Genomic DNA, 25,653 nt, shown 5'->3' with positions numbered 1-25,653 from the left:
CTTTCCCTTTAAACCTAGCCAAAAAGCAATATGTGTTGACTGTGAAACACAGTAGACTTTATAATATGCATTTATGGTGTAATTACTACATTTTTGTGTCAATCCGTGTTCATATTTACTGCAAACAATGCACTGTTACTTTAATTCAGCGCTTGCAGCGCAGCAATAGACTCGGTGCGGAAACGATCGCTGCACTGCTGCAAACGCACCGCTCCTGAACGCACTGCCGGACTGCAACCGTGTGCAGGGTGAACGCTTTAATCTGTTAACATGAGCGCAGAAAAAATACGCACCACATACGCACTGCAAACGGAGTAATGTGAACTTGACATTGTGTGTGCGCTGCGAGTGGGCATGAGTGCACGGTCTCCAGGAGAGCGCTCGAGCGCTGAATGGTTAAACACTGGCAAGAATTTAAAAAGTAATGCAATTTATAAACTTTAGTGACGATGTGACACTGCCTCGATTGTGCAAGTGACAATTCCTGTCAACTGTGCAGCGTGTAGCTCGCTTATAGACAGACGCGATGTGTGGTGATTTGAAGCCGTATTTTGAGAGCGAAAGAGTGCGCGTGTGATTCACTCACGCTGTTTGTGAAATTACGTGTCACACAAGGTTTTCAAATTACTTTATAAGTTATTTAATGAAGAAATACAGACAGAGCCTGAGACAGTGCCGCTGCATGTTGTGCCAAACCTCTCACAGCAGCGTCATCAGCTTGAGATCGGTTTTTTGAGACCGCTGATCAATCATCCCAACGTAATTATCGGCCGATAATGATCGGTAGCCGATCAATCGGAGCACCCCTAGTTGAATGTGGTGACCTTTGAGCCCTCAGATGGCATTGCATAAGAAACCGTCATGTGTTAAATATAGCCACATGGGTTTAGGAGTACTTCAGAAAACCACTGTCATTTACCACAGTCTGCTGCTGCATCAAGAAATGCAACTTGAATATCTGTTACTCTAGGAGAAACCTATACATCAATTCTATGCAGCGAATCTGCCGGGTTCTCTGGGCCAGAGCTCATCTTAGATAGTCAAAAAGGAAATGTGTGCTGTACTCAGATGAGTGCACATTTCAACTTGTTTCCAGGAAAAATGGATTTCGAGTTCTCAGTCCCAAAGACCAAAGTGACAATCCAGACTTTCATTAGCGACAGAAGCAAAAGCAAACGTGGGTGCAGCTGAGCAAACAGCATATGTGCGAAGGTATTATTGACATGGAGGCATATATTGGGATTGTACAGAGACATATACTTCTGTCATGGTATGGGGGTGCAGCAGAGCAAACAGCATGGGTGACTGGCATATGTGCGAAGGTACTACTGACATGGACGCATATACTGGGGATTGTACAGAGATATATACTGCCATCAAGATTATGTCTGTCATGGGAAGTCCATGGTTATTATATCAAGACAATGCCAGCTCTCATTCTGCATGTGCTACAACAGCATGGTTTCGTAGACAGAGTGAATGTGCTAGACTGGCCAGCATATCTGTCTCCTATTGAAAATGTATGGCTCATCATGAAAAGGAGAATCAGACAACAATTACAGACTGCGAAGCTTCTGAAGTCTTGTATCAAGCGAGATTGGACAAAAATTTTGTTTGCAGAACTTCAACAATTAGTATCCTCAATTCCTAAACAATGAAACATTGTAATTAAAAGGACCGTTGATGTGACACTTCGTTGAACATGCCTCTGTCCCAACTTTTTTGGAGTGTGCTGCAGCCATCAAAATCAAAATTTTTCATATTTACAAAATACCTTTACGTTGGTCAGCGAAAACTTAGAAAATCTTTTCTTGTACTTTTGTCAATTAAATAAAAGTTAAAGAGAGTGAACAAATCACAGATTCCTGATTTTATTGCATATTACAAAATGTCCCAACTTCTCTGGAATTGGGGTTGTAATTAAAAGGCTGTTTATATGCATATCCGCTAATTGTTTTTGAGAAGCATACATGTAAGAGCCTGACAATAAGCTGAACATATACTTGTTTAATTAGTGACTCTTAACCTGCATTTTAAAATCTTTATTTGAATGTGGCAATTAACTTTTTTTTTTATTTTTAAACCTTTATTTGAATGCGGCAACATAATATTGTGCTCTACAATATTGCCATGAATAAATCTCTGACAGAGACTATCAGCCAATCACTGTGTGCATAATTATTAAGCATGCTGACATCATCCATAGCAACGAGGTCAACCCCGCCCTTACTCTTAGCTTAAGACTTCTCTCTATTCCTTAATAAAAGTTTGTCTCAGCAGCTTTGTGAATAGGTTTTAAGAGAAAACTCTTAGCTAAAAACTTTTACTGCTATTTAGGAGAACTCTTAGTGGTAAGATAAAATGCTTTGTGAATACGGGCCCTGATGTGTAACATTATATTAGATCCGTGCAGTACAGTAGGACTTACTATATAGGCCGTCTGTCTTATTAATGTTAATCAAACAATAAAGGAAATGATCGCTGCTCTTGATTGAACTGCTTTTGTAGTTTTAAAGGGGAAGCCGTGGTTAAGACAGCTGACTCCACTTTGATGTGACGCTGTCTCTCTCTCTCTCTCTCTCTCTCTCTCTCTCTCTCGCATCATATGATCCCTTTAATAATTTATTTGTAATGAACACGTGAAGTGATATTTACATTTGATTAATTGTTTTTCTGTTAATTGATTAATTGTTTTCCATTGTTTTACTTGAATGCTTTTGTTTAGATGTAAAATGAAAAAAGTAATGCGCTAGGCCTGTTTCTTTCATTTGTTCTACTGTTTGTTTTTGTGTTTGCATCTGTTCTTATTTTTAATGGCAAAGATAAAATAAAAATCTAGTAATTAATATCAAGAAAGGAAGTGAAGGAAACAGTGCAATGTTGCTAGGTGATTTTGCTTTGGAACCTTCAGTAAACTTCCACTTGAGTTTTCTCAGAACTGACTTTGCTGACTTTGTCGACTTCAAATGGGTGTAGCTGTCATTTTTTGTCAGATTCCAACAAATCATATATCATTTTGAAGGTCTAAGGTTATTGTTGAATTTGGAAATAAAAATACCTCATTTTTGAAAATGTGCTCATTGTGACTCATTTTGCCAGCACAGGTCACAAATGGAGAGTATAAATAGATGGGCAAGGGACAGTTTAAATCCCTACACTAAGGCCCTGTTTACACTTGATATTAAGATGCGTTTTGGTCAATCGGATCACAAGTGAACAACGCTAAATAACGTTTTGAGCTTGTCCACTTTCGACCACTTCCAGAGGTAGTCGAAAATGCATTCGACCGGATTGCTTTCTTGGTGTAGGCGCTGATGTGGTCGAATGCATTCGAGCAGCCACAAAAGACCGCCTACTCTCTGCCTACTGACCTGATACACATGTAATCATTGCGAGACGTACAAGGACGTGCGCTTATCAGACAGGATTTAAACTTTGATGGGCCGAATTAGAAGTATTATTTTCTGATAACACGAAAAAGAAACAACAGCAGGTAAGTACAAGCAGACGTAATATTAGTGCATGATAACTTTAGCCCTTCCGCTCGTGTTTTGACGCCGACAGAGGGATCCGCCTATTTACCCTTCTCTTGACATAATCAGCACCACAGGAGTGTAATCTGGCCAGAAATGGTCGAAAGTGGACAGAAGAGATGGATTAAAATGCCAGGTGTAAACGGGTATGTGTCTCCGTGGTCCACTTGTGATCCGATCGACCAAAACGCATCTTAATACCAAGTGTAAACAGGGCCTAAAAATGGAGATTATAATGAAGATCATAAAGAAAAACACAAACTTAGTGTTAACAGATGAGAGGAATGTTTTGCATGGACACACCCATTCACTTTGAATGTGTTAACCTGTTACTGTCATTTCTTTATTCTGTAAATGTAAGGAATGTCTTTATATTCAATTACATGCTGTTATCCCTTTACAGTTACTATCATAAAATGCTTGAATTACATGTTGACTTTTAAACCTAAATTTAACATCCAATAACAGATATTTCAGCAAAATTAATATTTTTGTGCTGCATATAAATGTTTTCCCTCTCTACTGCCTTCAGTTTGTTTGAAGCGCTGCCGCTCGTTCAGTAAATTCTGAAGTTTAACGCAGACTGTCAGGACAAGCCTTCATGCAGAATATGAACATTTACAGATTACACAACCTAAAATGAAAGTTTTGCGCTGAGGAATCATATCACATATTAAACACACACATCTGTCAAAGCGCTTGACAGGACGAGCCATGTTAAACATTATGCTTATGCATTAGCTTGAAGTAGTGTTGTCAAAAGACCCGGTATTTCGGTACCAAGTCGGTACTAACAAAATGAAAACGTTACGGTACCAGGTTTTCTTAAGTACCGGTGGTACCGAGTACCCGGTCAACCCGGTTCTTGATGCGCTATCCGAAAGCTATCCTCTTCCAGTGTTGCCAAGTCCGCGGTTTTCCCGCGGAATTGGGCTGCTTTAACACTTGCCGCGGGTTGTTTTTCATGTCCGCGGGTTGAAAAACGACCCCATTAACATGATATTTAGCCCCTGGAATGTGAATTTTACCTGGGGAACCCCGCCAAAACATGCTTATTTTATTCTCGGAATGCGATTTTTAACGGTGGGAACCGTGGATTTTCACTGGTATTGGTACCGAATACTGAAATTTTGGTACCGTGACAACACTAGCTTGAAGTTTAAAGCATTCACATGTTTTGGGCAGCTTGGATCATGCACCTTTCCCGAAGCAGCTCACTGTGTTTCTTCCACTATTAGATTCATTTATATTCATTTGGACCATAGAAATGCGTTACTCAGTGGTAAAATTTGACATGACAGGAGGATGTTTTGCGTGCATGGAGGGCAGACGTGATTAATCAATAATGACATTTGTTGTCAATGATTTTCATTATCGATTTTGATTATTTGTTGCAGCCCTAAACCTAATACTATTTTTTATAAATGTTTCTTGCTATGAAAATAGCCACAGAAACAAACAAACTGTTCTTTCTCTGCCAGGAACAAGAAGAAGAAAATCCCTCTGATGAATGGAGAGGAAGTTGACATGGACTTGTCAGCCATGGAGTAAGCTGTTTTTATATTTTATGAATTTATCGTATACAGATCAGTGAATGTTCCAATTTTTAAGTGTGTAATACTTAGGAATTCAGGTACATTTGAGTAACATTTAAGATTAATGCCTTTGAGCATATTTTGTCCAATAGCTGTAATTGTTTCAGCAGTATATCTCCCTGTTAAACATGCACACTATATTAATATTTTGCACAAACAAGAGACGGAGGTTATTTCTCACTGGTCCTCTTATGTTATCTGCCCCTTTCTTCTTTGATATAAATTTTTGTTTCATCTGACCATCTTTAGACTATTTCCTGTTTATTCAGTGGTACAGCACTCTTAACTTCTTGCTGCATGTACACATACACTTAGTTTTTGGACATTCTTTTTTGTTCTTGATGCCCATTTCAGACTGGATGCTTAAACCGTTAAAGCAGCACAGAAGCTACATAGAGCGTAAACAGTATGCGCTCTTTGTGTTTTCACACTCATATTTGTAGTGTGCAGCTGAACTGCACGTATATACGTATATCAAAATCAAGAGTGGGTAAGACGAGTGTCTAATGTTGTATTTCTTTATTCAGGTGTGTTCCTCTAATCACTAGCTGTTTATAAAACAAACCACCATGGCTGATTCCCTTTGACCCTTTCTCATAATACCCTATGACTGTCCTCTTTGTGTTATTTTGTGTGTGTTTTTTTAAATGACAACATGACTGGGAATTCTATTGTAGTGAACAGATGTGTAAAACCCCGTCATTTTTTTTTTTGTGATTTAATTTATATATCTTGACTTGCATACATCTGATACATTGAAAATGTTATGTTTGTCTGTGCGTAATATTATGCAGATTTGTGATAGGTGTTAAGTGACTAGTGTTGTTGTCTCTCAAATGTCAGAGTAGGCCAGGGCAGCCACGGGGCTAGAGAGATCAGCTAATCTTTTCAGTAGCATCAGGGTGAAGATGAGCAGGGGGAAATGTTATACTACCCTCACTGTACTGTGAGCTTAAGCAGTAGGGTTGGGCCGATAAACGATGCTGATGGCTGACAGACATCACGATGTTGAGCTGGCATCGTGATTCCTTCCCCCTACCCCCTCTCCCACAATCCGCCTGCATTCCAATAGGTGAGTTCAACTTGAAGCGGTGCTGCGCAGAACAATCAGTGTATGACATCAAAGTACCGTAAGAGTGATTCGAAAGCATAAGGAGCTGTCTGCTCTCTTATGGCTTCTCGCGGTACTTTGATGTCATACAATGACTGGTCTGCGCAGCGCCGCTTCAAGTCGAGCACACCTAATACCAGGCTTGTTCGAGATGAACTATACTAGCCTGCCACCGGCTGGCGAGAGTAACCGCTTGCAGCCGGGGCGGAATTAAAAGCGGAGGCGTCAAGTCGGACACTTTCTGTTCCCGTTAGTGACGATCTCATGGTGTTTGCATACTCTATCATAGATGAAGTGAATTAAATGCAATATTTGTCAAATACACAGACTTTTCAGAAACGTTTTCATGAGCAACAAAAACACTATATACTGCTTAATACAGCGCCTTCTGTTCATAAATAAAGTTCAACGTAAACATATATACTATTTAAATACCAATAAAGTGGGGGTATATATGCTTTTATCAGTTTTTTTTTTTTTTTTTTGATAAACCTTACTCAATATAACATTGTGATTACACTAAAAAAGATTTTACTGTTATAAAAACACAGATTTGTGCATTATGAGTTGAATTGTTAAATGCAAAACACATCGTTCTTGTCATCACAGAATCTAACCAATGAGAATAAAGTAGCCGATTTTGAGCAACTGACCTAGGCGGCTGGTCTCGTTTTACTCTCACGGTACTTTGATGGCACATGTGATCGTAAGGCAGCTGCAGCGCCGATCAAAGTCAGACAAATTTTCTAACCAGAATCCATCGCTTTTGTCAGGCGGTAGCCGATCTTTGCGGCAGCGCATGAAGTTGAACAAGCCTACCGTGTTCGGAAAGGAAATTATGTGTACTACGGAACCCATAAAGGGAATTAATATGAGATGGGAGAAAAAAAATGTTTCAATACATTCTCTCGCAATTATATTGTTGGATAATTATACTGTATATAAATTGCGGCATTAGGGAGTTAGGTATGTTAATATGCGGGGCATTGAAACCGCTTTTGAATGCGTGATCTCATTTTACTTTCACTTTCGAGATTCGTGATCACACGTACTCTATATACTACGGGGCAGCAGTACTTACCACACATTCGCCCCAGCTAACAATTTTTGGTTCCCAGAACGTTCCCAAGAACGTTCCCTTTAGGAACGTTCCCCTAACCTAAAGGGAACGTTCTATTAACGTTCCCAGAAAGTTCTCTGAAGGTTCCCAGAATGTTATCCTAACCTCTTTACTCTGATACCGCTGCTGTCCGTCAGTAATCATCCAGCACTCCGCGTCCGGTAGAGTAAGCACCATGGAAGACGGACATATACCTCAATAGTCAGTACTACAAACCATGTCTTGTTTTAAACTATTGTTTAATCATTAAAGATATTCAGAGCACATTTAACCATCATAAGGAGCATTAAATGAGATTGAATTATTATAACTACCATGTACCATATAATAATCCAGATTTTACGCTTCTTAAGCACCAACAGTGACTTCAACAAAATATTTGGATTTAAAAATGTGAATTTTATTTTTCCAGACATTAAAAAGATGGCCTCCAGTATATTTTGCTGTATGAATATTTGAATATGCAATACTCCAAAATAAAGATCAGAGCCTCTACTTTTAAACAAAAAAAAATCCATTTTATTCTAGCTTAAAGCATTCTTTTTTTTTTTTATCAACACTTGAATATAGGTAGGTTTTGTAAAAAATGCATAATTTTGAGCAAAAAGGTGAGAAAATAAAATTTTTATCAAAGACTACATCTTGATAATATTCAGTATATATGCATCTGTTTACATAAGAGATCGCTAGTTTCTCCATCCTGTTCACGTGTGTTTTTGTTCGAGAGGTTTTGTACTCGTTCAGAAGATGCGTAATAGTGCCCCCGAGTGTATAACAGTGAAAACACGAAAAGCTGTAAAAACTCGTCTTTGGCGGGGAAGCGTTTTCTTGTAAAAGACGAGATAACTCGTCAATGGTGGGGAAAGAGTTAAGTAGGATAACATTACATTAATTTCTTAACACTGTATTAATGATGATGTGCTTCTCTCTTTTGGTCAGTAAAAGAAAAACCTCTCGGTTAACATGTTCTCTTCAAGTAGACGTGTCAAATCTCTCTGAAATCACGATATTTACTCTCAATAGGTACAGCACGTTAGCATTTGTTAGCCGGTTAGCTTGTCATTCACGTTTCCATTCGCGTTTCTATTCGCATCTATTACCGTTTTCTTTTCTCTCGCGCGCCGTTTTTCACGAGTTATGCAAATCTTCCCACATCGTGACGTAGACATGTGGGGGCGTGTTAGAACGAGCCATTTTAGGTAGGTATTAGATAAATCCCTGCCGGTACGAGACTCGAACCCACAACCTTTGGGTTACGAGTCCGACTCTCTGACCATTAGGCCACGACTTCCCGACTAATATAGCTTTAGGAAGGTCCTTCCGAGTTTCTTTAGTCAAAATCATGGCGAGCTTGATTAATTTTAACATTGCGCCTACAATGAACCCTTTTCTTCTGTTGTAATGTCACAGTGCTGACTCTCCTCTGCTGTGGATTCGAATTGATCCGGACATGTCCATCCTAAGGAAGGTGGAGTTTGAACAGGCCGATTTCATGTGGCAGTACCAGTTGCGGTTTGAGAGGGATGTGGTGGCCCAGGAGGAGGCTATCTCAGCGCTGGAAATATTTCCCACACCGGCCTCGCGACTTGCTCTCACTGATATTTTAGAACAAGACCAGTGCTTTTATAAAGTCCGCATGCAGGCCTGCTTTTGTCTGGCTAAGGTAAAACATGCTACCTTATATACAAAATATGTAGCATAATTAATTAAATTAGCAGTAAGATGGTAATGTATCTCATACACATGCTTCTTCAGCACCTCATCAGCATATTATAATGATTTCTAAAGAATCGTATGACGCTATGACGTAATTGCTGCTAAATTTCAGCTTTGCCATTACAGACAGGAATATATTATATTTTAAAATATTTGTTTAAACAGGGAATTTTGAATTCTAATATTATTTCACAATTTTACTGTTTTACTTTAGTTTTGGATTTGGAAACCTTTTGGAGTGTTGTGTATTTTCCTCAACTCTGATAAATGATAAACAACACCTTTCTTCAGAGTTGTGCTTGCCAGTTGACCATGTTTTAATTTTTTTTTTAAATGTTTGTTGATCTCAGTATGTTGTCCCAAATACAGGTTATCGTATTGCAAAAACACAGAAAAACAAGTGACAAGAAGTGTAAAAGATGTGTAGTACATCATATGTTTTGTATTGAGATTTTCTTCAAGTGAAACAAAACTTCATCCTCTCTATTTTTTTAAACGTTGTATTTTTTATTATTTTACCATGACAGTAATTGAAGTAGCTTTTTTTTTAAACTAAAGCAAAACAAAAGTGGCAATGTGGTAATTTGACATTATTAAGGTCACTTATGACCAGTGTTGGGGAAAGTTTAAAAAGTAATGCGTTACTTTACTAGTTACTTGAAAAAAGTAATCTGATTACGTAACTTGCGTTACTTGTAATGAGTTACCCCCAACACTGCTTATGACTAATGACATTATTGTGAATGTCAGTTAATTAGTTAATCATCTACATCACCTTTAACACTATATTGTTTATTCATGCATTTGAATTAGCAGTTGAGTTTCCATACTGTTTGAAATTATATTGCTTGCTTTTTTGGGAGGCATTAACTGTGTTGACCTGTGTTAGATTGCTAATTCCATGATGAGCACCTGGACTGGCCCCCCAGCCATGAAGTCTCTTTTTACACGCATGTTCTGCTGCAAAAGCTGCCCGAATATTGTCAAGACCAACAACTTCATCAATTTTCAGAGCTACTTCCTGCAAAAGGTAATACCTTTTTTATAATTGGATAATTTAAGATTTTAATTATAGCCTAGTTAGATAAGAAGTTCATTTTTATCTTCAACAAAAAGTATCATGGACAACCGTTGGACCGTAAGACAGGACCCAGTGATTCATGTCAGAAATTAAATATGTAAGACAAGCAAGCTCCTCAACAGTAGAGATGCTAGATATCGGCCCGGCATGTAAAGGTGCCGTAGAGGTCCCACAATGAACACTACTCTGGTGCCTGAATGTTAAATAACAATTGTTGTTAGTCATTAGCTCACAATAAGTAATTAAGAATAAGAATTATTCTTATACTTCTTATAATTCTTATTGTGTGCTAGAGAATTATTGGAAACTCATTCCCTGCCATATCAGGCATTTGGCATTAACACTGTTTGAACAAGGCCCACAGCATCACCACCAAAGATCCAACTCACATCTTCCGCAAACTTTTTACTCTATTGCTATCTCTGACACCTACTTCCATTTCAAGGAAGAGGGCTGAACACTATTGTCAATCTTTTGCACCACAACTTTGTTGCTAGAATGACACTAACGAAGACTTGACTATTCTTTTCATGTAGACTATGCCTGTGGCCATGGCTCTACTCAGAGATGTTCAGAACCTTTGTCCCAAAGAGGTCCTCAACTTTATACTGGACCTCATCAAATACAATGACAACCGGAAGAACAAGGTAATAGAGCAAAGAAAATTGGTTTGTAATAAAGAAATGAGCGTTTTGATGAAAGGTAGAAGGCTACATGCTACAAGTGTCCCAATTGATCTAAACCTGAAAGCTCATGTTTTTTCTATACATTGCTGTCTTTATTTACATAAATTACTTGTCAGAGGTTACATCACAGAACTGTTGTAATTTTGTTTTTTCTACTGCAGTTTTCTGATAATTACTATCGTGCTGAGCTGATTGATGCCCTGACAAATTCACTGACTCCTGCCATCAGCATTAATAACGAGGTGCGCACAGTGGACAACTTAAACACAGATGTTCGCCTGATCTTGGAGGAAATCACACGCTTTCTTAACATGGAAAAACTGCTGCCGAGCTACCGTAACACCATAACTGTCAGGTGTGTGATCTCTTTTACATGCATGTGATTTGTGGAAATTTAGATGGGTCTCATGAAAAGACTGCCAAGAACACCTACAATGGATGTCTGTACCAACAAACTGTTGAAAAATGATTTGCCAAGTTTGTAACTTCCTCCTATTAAACAATATAGGCTAATACTTTCTAAATAAAAATGGTACAGATCAATTAAGGTTCACCTTTTATTTGTATTTAGACTTCATACAAAAAAGAAATGTGAAATTCCCATCAAATAAACAAAAGTCTCTCAGACTCAACTTTTTAAAGGCAGTGTAGGTGATTTGGTTCAAAAACATTTTTTGTTATGCTGTTTGAAAGTCTCTTCTAAAGTCTCGCTATTATTGTACTACTACACGTTTTGTACTGTAATGTTTTCTCACCGGTGAATGAGACATGGGGTAATCTGACAGCGTTGCATTCAATCCTCCACCAGCGCCGTCTCTCATCGCGTTTAATTACTCACCCTCATGTTGTTCCAAACCCGTAAGACCTTCGTTCATCTTCAGAACACAAATTAAGATATTTTTGATGGAATGTGAGAGCTCTCAGATCCTGCATAGACAGCAACGAAACTGCAATATTCCCAGTCCCAGAAACATAGCAAGGACATCGGTAAAACGGTCCATGTGACATCAGTGGCTCAACTTCAATTATGCGAAGCTACGAGAATACTTTTTGTGTGCAAAGAAAACAAAAATAACAATTTATTTAACAATTCTTCTCCCTGAGTTACCATCTTCGGCCATTTTGGAGAGTACCACAACGCATGTCCGCGTTTTCACCAGAACATAACGTACATGCGTCGTGGTACTCTCCAAAATGGCGGAAGACGGTAACTCAGGGAGACGAGTTAGTGATGTGACGGGGCTGGATCTTTGGCTAAAATAATTTACTAACGTACAAATTACGCTTCTAATGTGATCCAAACTTTAAAAGTACATTAAAATAGAAACAACACAAAGGTCATTTGTATTTAAATGTAGTAACTTATAATGTTTAATGTCATGTTTAATTATAATTTCCCCAGATAATTGTTTCATATTGGGTTTTGCGCTTTGACAGGGCTGCGGATATTGAGCAGGACAAATTTATACATAAAATTAATTCCTACAGCTTATGGATGTCAACGATTAATTGACAATCGATTAATTGTCAATAAGAGATGCAACCGATTAAAGCCATCGATGGTCGATTAAGCAGTTTAATTTTGGGCTGCGTGCGGCTTATGCATAAAAGACATGCAAGCGGTGAGTGATGGTGACGAGGCTGGATCTTTGGTGAAAATAATTTACTAATGTACAAATTACGCTGCTAATGTGATCCAAACTTTAAAAATACATTAAAACAGAAACAGTACAAAGTTCTTTTGTATTGAAATGTAGTAACTAAGTCATGTTTAATTATAATTTTCCCAGATACTTGTTTCATATCGGTTGACAGGGCTGCGGACATGAGCAGGACCGATATATACTGTATATTCCGTCCATATAAGCTGCGAATGCGCCGCATACCCAGGCCGTCTGAGAGAATAAGTTCACGGGCTAATTAATATAAACATGATTATACTGTAAGTTGATCCCTTGTCATTTGAGATGTGACTTAAAGCTTAATAAAGCTTTGGGAATAAGTATGTAAAATGATTTATTTGAAAACAACGGAAATTTTCTGTAAATCTCTGTCAGTGACGGAAGCTTACGGAGTAAGCGGATTCTCCGCAGCTTTGGCGCCTCCGCTCTGTTGCTATGATTCGTCAGGATTGTAGCGCGTTCTCAGTGTTTTGCTGGTATGTGCGTGATTTCATGCACGAGGTAAGCTGTCCGCGAAGCACTCGCCCAAGCGGAAAAATTCGCTAGCTGTTGCTGCCAGATCTCGATTGCCGAAAGTTACATTGTGTTTGATGCAAAACTAACTCAACTAAATCATATGAAAAAAAAACATAACTATGTTTTCATGCTTTTCTCAAGCAAAGCAAATTTTGAAAGTCTACTAAAAACATACCTGGTCATAGACAATGTTGAAGATGTTTTTGTCAACGTGCCTAAGTGGTAAATAAAAATAAAAAAGTTTATAAAAATGTACATAAAATTGTAAATAATAACAAACATCAGGAAAAAAATAGGAAACAATACCTTTGTTTTCCGTATACTTGTGTCGCTAACAGTTAAAGTCCTTGTGTTTGCAACGTTACTTGCCAATATTTTAAAGATGTTTTTTTTTTTTATTATTGGATCATTGGAGTAGTGTCACCCGGGTGAGAGTTTTAACTCCTATTCACTGGGAATAAAAATAAAAGAATAAATAAATAAAATAAAAAAATCATTCAGTCGATGCAGAGACATATAGAGTGGGGGAATCCCCCATCTCCCCACACTCTGAATATTACGTATCATAACGTAACTACGTGTAAACGTTATTTGGTGGTTTTCACTTGGAAAAGCAGCCGTTTTCTGGCATTCTAATAACTATGGATAAACCTGAAACGATAGAAGAAGGATTGGAGATGAATTTCATTTACAAATAAGGTAGGAATATCCATACTTTTAAATCGACACCTGCCACTGTGTTTTCCTCTTTGAGTGTGTCCTAAAAGCAATGAGGAGAGGAGAAAAGTGGGGTGGGGTGGGGTGGGGTGTGGTCTTAATCTTTACACTAAGCATACCCGGTTAAAAAAGTCACCGCTTGCCCTGATATATATAGCCTGTATATAATTCATTCCTACGACTTATTCATTTGTGGCCACTGTCCATGTTTCATTAATTTGTTACCTAGAAAACCCATGATTTAACTAAAATGAGGGAACGAAATAAGTCATAGGAACGAATTCTTAAATTATGGCCATGAAATCTTGTAATTTCCCCCAGCATGTTTACCACAGTAAGAGATGTGAAAACAGTGATTAAAAGTGAATGACAATAAAATAAACCTGCGAAATAGAGGGTGAGACGGTGAGGATTTGGGAAAAGAAACCATAAATATTATTAAAGTCGTGGAAATTCGTGACCAATCAGCAAAACAGAACACAAAGCCGCATATGGCTTTAAATGTATCGAACAGCATGAATGCAAAAGCATGGTTATGATGTAACATTTGCCTGCTAACCCTGTTTTTTTTTTTTTTTTTTTTTTTGCGTAGCTTGTCAGAGAATTACGGCTCTGTGTAATAAATGCTGCTTTAATATGTTCCTGTGGCTCAGTGGTAGAGCATTGTGTTAACAGCGCAAAAGGTCGTGGGTTCGATTCCCAGGGATCACACATACTGGTAAAAAATGTATAACCTGAATGCAGTGTAAGTCGCTTTGAATAAAAGCATCTGCTAAATGCAGAAATTATAATTAAATTATAAATTATAAAGCAGGTGATGGAGATTTACTACTAATCACAGAACCGGCTTTACTGACGAAATGTGCATGACAATCGCATTCGATTAATCGTGCAGCCCTACATGCCCATTTCTTGCTTAAAAAAAAAAAATCCATTCTTTGCTACTCTGTGGCTTTAGAAAAAAAAAAACAATACACAGTGGGCACATGCATTTAATATAAGAGGACTATTGCAAGGACTATTGTTTGTGTCACACTTCCGGCTGCCAGCTGGTGGTGCTATGTTTAACAAAAATTACATATTTAGAGCCATATGAAATATTTTATTTTTCTCACTTTGTTTTATTGTTACCACATTCTGTGTTTTAGAGTGTCTAATTATTTGAATGCATAAAAACGAAAGCCTTATGAATCCCCCCCCCCCCTCAGAAATTCTGTGTTGTGTATTTAAATTTTTCTGGTTATCAAATGAAGGCACAAAACATTAGTATAATTAATTTTTTTAATTAGTGAAAATAAAAAAAAAAATTTGGCAAATAAAGGAGATTTACTATTAAAATTAAAACATGGAAGAAATATTGTGATTATTCCTTTAAAAAAAGTGTTATTCATTTTTCAACAGTAGTAGTAGTAATAGTTGTACATTCATTTAAATAAAAGTAATATATTTCTAGCACAATGTCATGAAGTTAAACCTAACTTTTATTTTGACAGGTTGCTGTGAATGCCTTTAAATTTCTGTGTGTATATGATATGATGCTATTTTTACTCAAGTGAAATGGTAAAATGTTCAGGAATTGACTCTTAGAGCAGATTTGGAGATGTTGTTCATGTGTTTCTGTCCTCATTTAGTGAGACTGCAGACGCTGAAATCACCGTGAGCGTCATGCGCGCCTTAGTACGAGTAGTAGGGCTGTCACTAATGATTATTTTGGGAATTGAGTAATCTGTTGATTGTTCTGACGATTAATCAAGTAATCGGATAATTATAGGGCCCTATGATTTCCGCGATGCGGAAATACGCAGACACTGAATCCAATTATAAAAATGGATTTTACTGTGTGTTTTTTACTGTGTGCTAGAACTGCTCTGAGACACTTCATGAGCATTTTACCATTTCTTTTGAGAACAACTATTGTCATATTAAAGGATACAAATAGAAACTCGAAGGTCTTCACAGCAACCCATCAAAATAAAAGTTTGGGTTAAAGGGTTATTTCACCCAAAAATGAAAATTAGCCCATGAATTACTCGCCCTCAACGCATCCTAGGTGTATATGACTTTCTTCTTTCAGACGAATCCAGTCGGAGTTATATTATTAATTGTCTTTGATCTTCCAAGCTGTTTAATAGCTGTTTTACGTTTTGAATATGGATATTTTTCTTACAAAAACGCATCGATTCGCTACAGGAGGCCTTTGTTCAGCCCCCGGAGCCGTGTGAGGCACTTTTTATTATGGATGGATGTGCTTTATTTCACTTCTTTTGGACTGATGAACTGCAACACCTGCTGACTGCCATTAAACAGCTTGGAAGTCCATTTTTAATATAACTCCGATTTAGGGTTGGGTATCGTTTGAATTTTATCGATTCCGATTCTGCTTATCGATTCCGATTCTTATCGATTCCTAGTTTCGATTCCAATAAGATAAAAAATCCAATATAAATCAAATTAAGTCAAACATTTAGATGTCAAACATTTATTGTCTTTTTACAAAGCATTCTGTTGCAGCTGAATAACACGAGCAAAAATCAGCAGCCTACAGAACACTGCAAGAGGAATGTTGCCTATGCTTTAAAAAAAAAAATACCACAGCAAAAACAACTAGATTAATATAAATTTCAAATAGTTTCTGCCCGGAACAACCTTTTCTACAGTGGAAATACACGGAATGGTTCGAGAACGGACACAAACCGGGAACCCGTACCACGACCTATGTTCTCTGTGCTCGCGCTTGCGCTTCGTGTGCACTGCACGCAAACAGGGCGCAAGTTCTTTCCGTTCCTGCACTTAAATCATTTTTAATCACATTAAAATGCGAACGCAGGAATCGTTAACAGAATCGAAATGCACGCGTCTTATTGAATACCCGGTTCTTGGAAATTTGGAATTTTCGATACCCAACCCTACTCCGATTGGATTCATCTGAAAGAAGGAAGTCATATACGCCTAGGATGACTTGAGGGTGAGTAAATAATGGGCTAATTTTAATTTTTGGGTGAACTATCCCTTTAACGGAAACTCCGACAGAAATCAGAAATATATTAGTTAATGTAATGATAGTATTACTACTACTAATAAAATTATAATCAAGACATTATAAGGAGTATTTACCAGAAATATTATTTACAAGAACTTATTTATCAAAACGTGTAAACTCAGTGAGGGTTTGAGCTTTTATTTTGAAATCGCGATGAACAGTTAGCATATTGAGAAAATAATTCACATATTCTCCTGAGTTTGCGTAGGTTTATAAATAATTTGCTTTACAAATCTGATGAAATTGTGCACGTTGCGCTCCCAGATGAACGTTATAAACCCAAGCTCACAACAATATGCAGAGATGGAGTTTGAGACGCTCCACACAACTAACTGTAAATGATAACAGCCGCTCTGACATGCACGCACGTACTGTATGTAACCTACATGCATGTAAATAAAAAGCATATTTTAAACCTGCATTGCATATTTTTATTTAATTGAATCATAGTTTTTGTGAATTCACAATAACAATATGCTTAATTATGATTTTTAAATGGGTTTAATACAAGGTTATTTTTGTAAACGAAAACTGAAACTAAGACAGACTATTGGTCAAAAAAACATTTTCGTAAACTGAAATAAAAATAACATTTCTAAATAAATGAAACACTAAAACTAAACACAACTAACAACTGTAATTGAAAAACTAACTAAAATAAAATAATTAGCAAAAATAAATAACCGTGTTCGTGATTTAATAAGCTCTCATACTGTGCCAGAAAATCTGACCTGTGGTTGTTTAGGGAAGTGCCTGTAGATGGCGCTTCATGCATGTGAGCTGAATCCTAAGCGGCCATTCACAGAGAATGCGTTTTTTGCATTTAAAAAACAAGACGTGGGAAATTAAATGGGAAATAACTATAAAATATGAAATGGGAAATAATAATAATGCACACCTTACAGCGCACGGATGTTTAAAAGCGTGTTTGACGTGCGAGAACAACATGAGAAGTTAACAGACACATAATTGCAATTTTTGGATGAGCTGACTTCAGTGAATAGTCATTTTGTCACGCTTTACGATTACTATGGCAACGTCCGCCTCGAGTCCATGACACGAGCACCGCTTTGTACAAAACGCATCCAAAATGAGAGAAAGCGGCAGCCGCGTGATGAGTTCACCGCTTGCCATGTTCTGTGTAGCTTTAGAACTGGGATTGATTGCGTTGCTCATCTGAAGCGCGTGCGCGCTGGAGCGGCTCGTCAAAGTAAAGTGCAAACATAATTTAAATCACCATATCGCATATAGTTTTGAGTAGTATGAGGTTTCAAAGCATTTTAGATTGTTTATTTTTATTGTGTATGTTCATAGAGGGAGAGGCGGGACATACAGTAGTGGGCACCGGTGGCTCGTCTGCAAAAGATCCAACAAATCTGTTTACAGAGTTTCAATGACGATTACAAAGAACAGGTTTCCTCAAATCCAGCACTGGAGGGGACATTGTCCTGCAGAATTTAGCTCCAACCTTGATAAAAACTCAGCTGCCTGTAGCTTTCTAGTACCTCTGAAAACCTTTACATATAAGTTGCATATTTTTGGTTTTTGTTCAATTGTAAAGAATTAATTTATTTTCATTATTAAGAGGTTTGCACAAGAGTTAACTAAACTGTGCAAACATTCAACTTTGCTAAAATTAAATGTCTTGCTTTGGTCTACACTGGAAGTGTTCCATTAACTCCGCTAAACTATAATTACTAAAACTGAAACTAAAATGTGTAAAACTAAATAAAAATGGGTTCACAAAATAAAAACTAAACTAAAACTAACAAAACCATTAATGAAACTAACTAAAACTAAACTGAAATTATAGGAAATTTGAAAACGATTTTAAAATAAAAACTAATTTAAAAATTCAAAACTATAATATCCTTGGTTTAATATATCATGCTGCCTTGGAAAGCAGTCTAATAATGTGTTTCATGGATTCTCATCCGTGAAATGCGCCACCTCCGGTATTTTGCCGGTTAGTCGACGCAGGCAAAATGAAATCGATTTTTTTAAATCGCATACTCTAATAGAATTGACAAAACGTGTCAGCCCTAATGAGTAGTAAACAAAAATGAGTGTCTGTGCCATACATTCATACAGAGACACGCAGAACATGTAGAATTTATATTTAAATGGTCTTTTTGTGACTTAATATTTACAGGTACTTATCCATATCATGTTTTGATTGAGGTGTAATTACCTACTTTTGATTAATTCATCCAAACTTTGACAAATTCTGTGACATTCCACGTTAAACTGTAAATTCCATTTTTATAACTGGATTTCGTGATTCAGTCCGCGTTTTTTGCATCGTGGAAATAAAAGGGCCCTACCCTAATAATCCGTAGGAAAATAATACTTGTGATTTATGTTTGTTTTATTTTATGTTTTATCAGAACTTATATTTCAAGGTACACTGTATATACCTTGGCACTCTAGAGGTTAATAAACAAAACTGCATGTGTCTTGTGGAAGAACAATGTAGCCTGAGCTGCTTCATTGTGTTTCCTGTATGTATATGACGAGTGACAAAGGAACTGGGCTACTCTGCTGTGGTTGGTCTGAATAACAAACACTTATAGGCATGCCGTAGTGATTCAAGATAAGGCAAAATACATTTTGGAAGATGGATATAATATAACAAAAATGTTGTATAGTGTAACTTTCAGCTTTTTCAAAAAAGCCACCCTTTGCCTGGATTTAATTTCTACTTTGTCTTGGTATTCTTTGGAACCAAAATCTTGATGCATTCATTATCTCAATAACTGGCCAATTGTCCATTAAATGAACCAGTAAAATTATCATTTTAGTTTTGGGGGAAAAAAAGAAAAGAATGTAAGCATAATTATATAATATATTATAAGTATTTTTTTTTAAATTGTCAATTCTGTGCTGTAGTTGCTTACGGGCCATCCGCATGCTACAGAAGAACGGCCACATCCCCAGTGACCCCAGCCTGTTCAAGTCCTACGCTCAGTATGGCCACTTTGTGGATGTGAGGATTGCTGCACTGGAGGCTGTAATAGACTATACCAGAGGTACACACTTTATCTTTTAACCACTAATTTTCTCTCTGTCTTTCTTTTTCCATGTTAGGAAAACTTGGCCCATTTAGTTGGTCTGGTATTTTTTTATCTTTCAACTAGTGTGCCTTTTACAGAGGCTGTATGGCAACTGTTCTTCCCACACAAAAGGTCTCATTGTCAGTAAGGGAACCCCACCTTCATGTTCATCAATACAGCGGTAAATATCCTAGACAGGGCATTAGCTCAGACCTTAAATCCAGATATGAGGAGCTAATATAGGGTATTCATGAAAGTTTATACATGGAAAATATTGTTAAAAAGCCAACTCGATCATTGTTTAACCCTCAAGTATCCTTCAGGACAAATTTGGGTAAAATCTTCCTTTTTTTTTTTTTTTTTATAGTTTCCTTAATCTGGGTGGTACAAGACTTGGCTACTTTTCCTGTTTGCCACCTGAGCACACACACACACACACACACAAAAAAATAGACTCTATTCAACAAAGCTAAGTGGTTGAAAAACAAACTCCTTAACCCATTTAATCCCAAAATTTTTCTCAGACATGAAAATATCAAAATGTGTCATTAGTAACCCCTTGAAATAATCAATAATTTTTTTATTTATATTTTTTTTTTATGGAAAAGCGTGTATTTTATGGTTGGTCACAATTGTGACCGGTGGGATAATGTGTATACTTTCATCACATTCTATGGTTACTATTATACATTAAAAAAAACTTATATAACACAGAATAGGTTTAGTAAGATAAAAAAATAAAAAAAAAATGTTATTATCCCAAGGGTCACTATTGTTGCCATCAACATGTTTACTCATTCCATGTCCACACTCAACAAAACTGAATAATTGTGAATTCATATATTAATACTTAGACACCTTAAAGATAATGTGTACCAAGAATCTTTGTCATATCTTTGTTCATATACATTACTTGCCTTTTGTTTTGGAGCTTTGATGCAGCAATCATCATCTCATGGTGCAAACAGGAAGTAAACTGCTCTGGTCATGTGACAATTTGCACTAAACATGTGAAACTGCACATATTTAATTCAGACCCTTTTTTTTTTCCCATATGTGCAGAAAATGCACTAAAACACCAGTCAATAAAAATTTTTGAGCTTTATAAATGAAAACCTTTTTATTGTGACCAGTGGGATTAAATGGGTTAATTTTGTTCTTCGTAGACAAAAGTGGGATCCCATAGGAAATGAATGGGAAATACTATAATTCAGAGCATTTTTTTATTTGTCCAATAAAAATACAAAAATTCAACTCAGTGCAGATCATGCACACACATAAATGAAGGGGTTCACACAAGCACACCCACAAACAAAACATTGAATGAGCCTATATCAGACCCTTTATTTTTAAATTTTGTTAAATAAAAACTCACACATACAAAGTCATTTAAAGTCACTCACACATACAAAAACAAAGAATTGAATGAGCCAATGACTGTGCTTTTTTTTTTTTGTGCCAGTCAGCCACTTCAAAGTAAGATCAAAGTCCTACTGCAAGATTTGTTAATGCTTCCAAAAAAACATGTCTTAAACATGCTACTTGTTAGGTTTATTGTTTAGTCTTACCTGTATGGTTATACTTTTTTTGAGTTATTTAAATTTGATGGTTTTTTTGACCGGGAGGGAATTCAAACCGGACCCGCCTCCACTTCGTATTTCAAGTGCATTCGTATCACTCAGACTTGCGTGGCACACACACACACAGAGGCGCACAAACAAGTGTTGCAGTGTTTACCGACTTTTTTGTAAGACAAAGTGCATAGCAACTAACATTTTGGATAAATCTTTCATTCAGTAGAATAATGTCACCGGTTTCGCCTTGCGAACGCGAGGTTTCGCCTTCCCGACACGGCTCGTTTTTCTCAACCGGCAGAGTTCAGTGGACCGAACCGCAGAAGACTTGAATTGTACTTGAATGGGTACAAAACAGCATTTCCAAAAACCTATCACTGTTGACTGTCTGGGCATATGTACATGAATGTAGTTCTGTAAATAGTTTGTTACACAGACGGACGTTTGTGCTGCATGATATATAAAATAAAGTAATATAATTCACTGCAGTATAACAGCGTATTGCAGTTATAATTCAAGAGTTTATCAATTCAGTTGAAGTGACTGCAGGTTACATTGAAGTACTATTTCAGAAACAGAAAATATGTAAATGAGAACTGCTTTATTGGGCATTAGTTGTATAAAAATGCAGTAACCTACTGTTACAGTTCAGAGAGTAAAAATAACCATGGTTTTATTACAGTAAAAGTGTAGTAACCATGGTTCCCTTTCAAAGGAACTTCGAACTGCGTCCTCTAGGGGTCGCTATGGGGAACGCCTCGTCGTGACCCATGTCTGAAGCATACATTCAAAAAACACCAATAACATGTTGGCCGGCGACTGATGACACACATGATCTTTGCGTCTTTTGTTTGGGCGAAGAGCACGCACGCGATGTCCTCGAGGGGGCAATCTGCGTTGACTGTAAGTGTTTTCCGATGAAAAAGCTCCGCTCTCGTTTGCCTCTTTTCAAGGAGAGAGGGGCAGCCGTCTGCTCCCCGTGGTTCAGGACCTGCTGAGGCACGGAGGAGAATAAGCTCGTAGGGATCTCAGGCGGATCTGGCCGATGAGTTTAAAGAGGGGCTTTGCGAAGAGGCTGAGGCTGAGCCCTCCCAATCCTCCTGCCCTGCGTATGATGAGCTATTGGAGGTTAATGGATCGCGCCACGGCGAGGCTTGACATGCCGTGGAAGTGGGCCAAGAAAGTGGCGTCGCGAGGTCGTCTCGATGAGCGTTATCTTTCTGACCATAGCCCTCCAGCTCAGGGGAGCCTTTATACAGAGATCGAGAAGGAATGGAAGAGGCCGTTTTCCTCACGCATCCATCGGTTCCAGCATACGAGTTATGCCAACATCGAGGGGATGCGCGAAAGCGGCTATGAGAAGATGCCCTCTGTAAAAGAGATGCTGGCTAGTTATCTCTCTATGGGTGAGAGAGCCATCTAAGCCCCTTCAGGATACATCTTGCTTAAATGGCAGGGCATACGCAGCAGCAGATCAGGCTGTCGCTTTGTTGCACACGATGGCGGTTTTTCAGGCGTATCAGGCTGATCTACTGAAAGACCTGGATAACGCTCTCCGTGCTACTAAGCAGGCCGCCTCTGCTATGGGCAGGTCCATGGCGGCTATGGTGGTAACGGAGAGACATCTGTGGGTGAACCTGGCAGATATCGGGAAGAAAAAGAGGGGCTTTCTTCTCGATGCTCTGGTTTCACCTTCCGAACTTTTCGGTACCTCCGTTGAGACAGTTTCCCCTGTAACCACCATCTCTCCACCTGACCGAGGTTAGGTAGAAACTTCCTGCATTACAGTCTCCTATGCTAGACCTATGACATTTCAGTTGCTTCTATGGCTTCATAGTAACCACCTTACTGATGGTCCGGACTAGAGGCTTCTTCGGGTCGCTTCTTGAACGGGGCTCCTGCGCGGGAACCATGGTGGGTGAGTACGATCCATTTTTATAAAAAATATATATTTAATATGCTGGTGGTTGTGTGTATTCCATCTGCAAGCTTTCTTTGCAGTGTTTTCCGGGACCTGTGTGTTTCTGTCCTTTTCTAGGGTAGCCGGCACTGCAAAATTTCCTGGACGTCCGGGCTGGGCTTATGCTTTCAGGCTGTCCTGTCTGGTACGCTGTATCTAGGTCGCCCTGAGGGGCTTCCTGGTCACCAGGATATCCCCTCTTGCTCAGGCATCGAGCGGGAAGTATAGGTGGCATTTGCGAGAACCTTTTTGTGAAATGCTGTCTCAGGCAGTGCTCCCCTCGTCTCAGAGGGCTATCTTTGAGCTTGCCACTCTCGTTTGGCTCAGTACTTCCGGGCATATGTGAGCAGATTTTTGGCCATAGGGGATAATGTCACGGACAGCCGTCTAACGTCCTGTTCCCTACTCAGGGAACCATGGTTACATAAGTAACCGGAGATGTTTTTGGCATATTGATTACAATTTGTACTACAAATACCATGGTTAAACTATGGTTAGTGTAGCAAGACCATGGTTAATTTGTGGGGTTTTTTTGTTTTATTTGAAGTAAAACCATGGTTAAAGGGATAGTTCACCCAAAAATGAAAATTTGATATGTATCTGCTTACCCCCAGGGCATCCAAGATGTAGGTGACTTTGTTTCTTCAGTAGAACACAAACGAAGATTTTTAAGTCAAACCGTTGCAGTCTGTCAGTCATATAATGCAAGTGGATGGGAATGACAGACTGCAACATTTTGTCTTAAAATCTTCGTTTGTGTTCTACTGAATAAACAAAATCACCTACATCTTGGATGCCCTGGGGGTAAGCAGATAAACATAAAATTTTTAGGTGAGCTATCCCTTTAATTTTCATAAACACAAGTACGACCTGATGACGTCATACAAGTAAACATAAGTAAACATATATAAGGTTGAATTGTTATATAAAGTTAAAAGTTTGTTTATTAAAAACAAGTTTTGTAATAATTATTTTGGACCTTTTGACATTGATAATTCAGATTTGGACCTTTGAATGTAAACTTTGAGAACCCCTGTTCTACACCATTCTGTCCCTTCACCAATGAACACTGATGATTTCCTGGTTTTATGAAGCCCCTCCCTCAGAAATACACAATGGGCTCAGATTGGTTAGCTGGCCCAGTGTGTTGTGACTCGCTAAACCGCCTAGTGCGCGTTCAGAAATGTCACGTCCCTCACCTCAGTGCATGTGCTCAGCTGGCCCAGTGTGTTGTGATTCGCTAAACCGCCTAGTGCGCGTTCAGAAATGTCACGTCCCTCACCTCAGTGCATGTGCTCATTGTTGTATTGTAAACAATGGTGTTGTCAATATTGCTTATCAATTTGAGCAAGATTGAGACCCAGAGAATATTAGTGTAGAGGATCGCGCAGAACCTGTGCAAGCACGACTCTTACAGGACGTTTTAGAAAGTTATGTTTTTTTGTTTTTTTTTGTTGTCTCATACGCTGATACGCTGTTATTTGTAAATGCTACTGCTTATGTTAACTTCTAATATACTGTTTTATCTTGATTAAATCTTTAATACAGCAGAATACATGGTTGCATTATAGCATTTTTTTAACAGTAAGAAGTGTTTTGCCAGCAAGTATTGCTCGTTACAGTAGCAACTGCGTACACGTCCATGTTTAACGCTTCTCATAGCTATGTGAAAAATATCTGTCTGTCTATTAGGGCTGTGCAATTAATATTTGAAATACAGTTTCGATTTTGATTTTGGCCACCAACGATTATGAAAATACAATAATCGAGATAACTATTATTGCACCCCATTTCGCCCCCTTTCCAGCGGTGTGCTTTCGTTCCTCCAAAACAAAACAAAAAAAAACAATTTCACGTGCAAATCAGTAAATCATGTAACTTTTGCAAAATGGGACGTGCTTGATTTATTAAAGTTGATTAGATTTATTCATGTTTTTAAAAGCGCGAAACTTGTGCTGTTCCCCAGGACGGAGCAGAACATGGACATGTAAAGTAATCTTTTAGCTCAAGGTGCGTGCCTGAACGGTCAAATACGCGCAAAAATGTGTCAAAATGCGGCCTTAATGATAATTCACGTAAACCCTCGTCGGTCATGTAATAAATGAACAAAGAGTTGAGAATGAAAATACATGCGTAACAGTAAATTGGATCCGTGCGGCTCTTAAAGTGACAGCGGGCTATATTCCTGCTGCCGAATGTGTTCTTAATATTAATCAAACAACAAAAGACAAAGACAAAATCACTCACTGCTCTTGACTGAATGACTTTT

At 38.1% G+C, this 25,653-nt stretch overlaps 1 protein-coding gene across 3 annotated transcripts in view; it reads left to right on the top strand.

The window, feature by feature from the left end:
* taf2 (TAF2 RNA polymerase II, TATA box binding protein (TBP)-associated factor) overlaps positions 1–25,653 on the top strand; it is a 90,578-nt gene that overhangs the window by 43,861 nt on the left and 21,064 nt on the right. For all 3 annotated transcript variants that reach the window (XM_016498452.1, XM_016498451.1, XM_016498453.1), the window contains exons 15-20: positions 5,015–5,080; positions 8,770–9,022; positions 9,965–10,105; positions 10,693–10,803; positions 11,004–11,197; positions 19,687–19,826. In XM_016498452.1, coding sequence (XP_016353938.1) covers positions 5,015–5,080; positions 8,770–9,022; positions 9,965–10,105; positions 10,693–10,803; positions 11,004–11,197; positions 19,687–19,826 — 905 coding nt within the window. The remainder of the gene's footprint in view (positions 1–5,014; positions 5,081–8,769; positions 9,023–9,964; positions 10,106–10,692; positions 10,804–11,003; positions 11,198–19,686; positions 19,827–25,653) is intronic.

The sequence above is a fragment of the Sinocyclocheilus anshuiensis genome, unplaced genomic scaffold, assembly GCF_001515605.1.
Source record: "Sinocyclocheilus anshuiensis isolate Anshui unplaced genomic scaffold, SAMN03320099.WGS_v1.1 scaffold2042, whole genome shotgun sequence".
NCBI classification, from domain to species: domain Eukaryota; kingdom Metazoa; phylum Chordata; class Actinopteri; order Cypriniformes; family Cyprinidae; genus Sinocyclocheilus; species Sinocyclocheilus anshuiensis.
The sequence above is the reverse complement of the archived record's forward strand: the minus strand, read 5'-3'. Positions and strand labels throughout refer to the sequence as shown.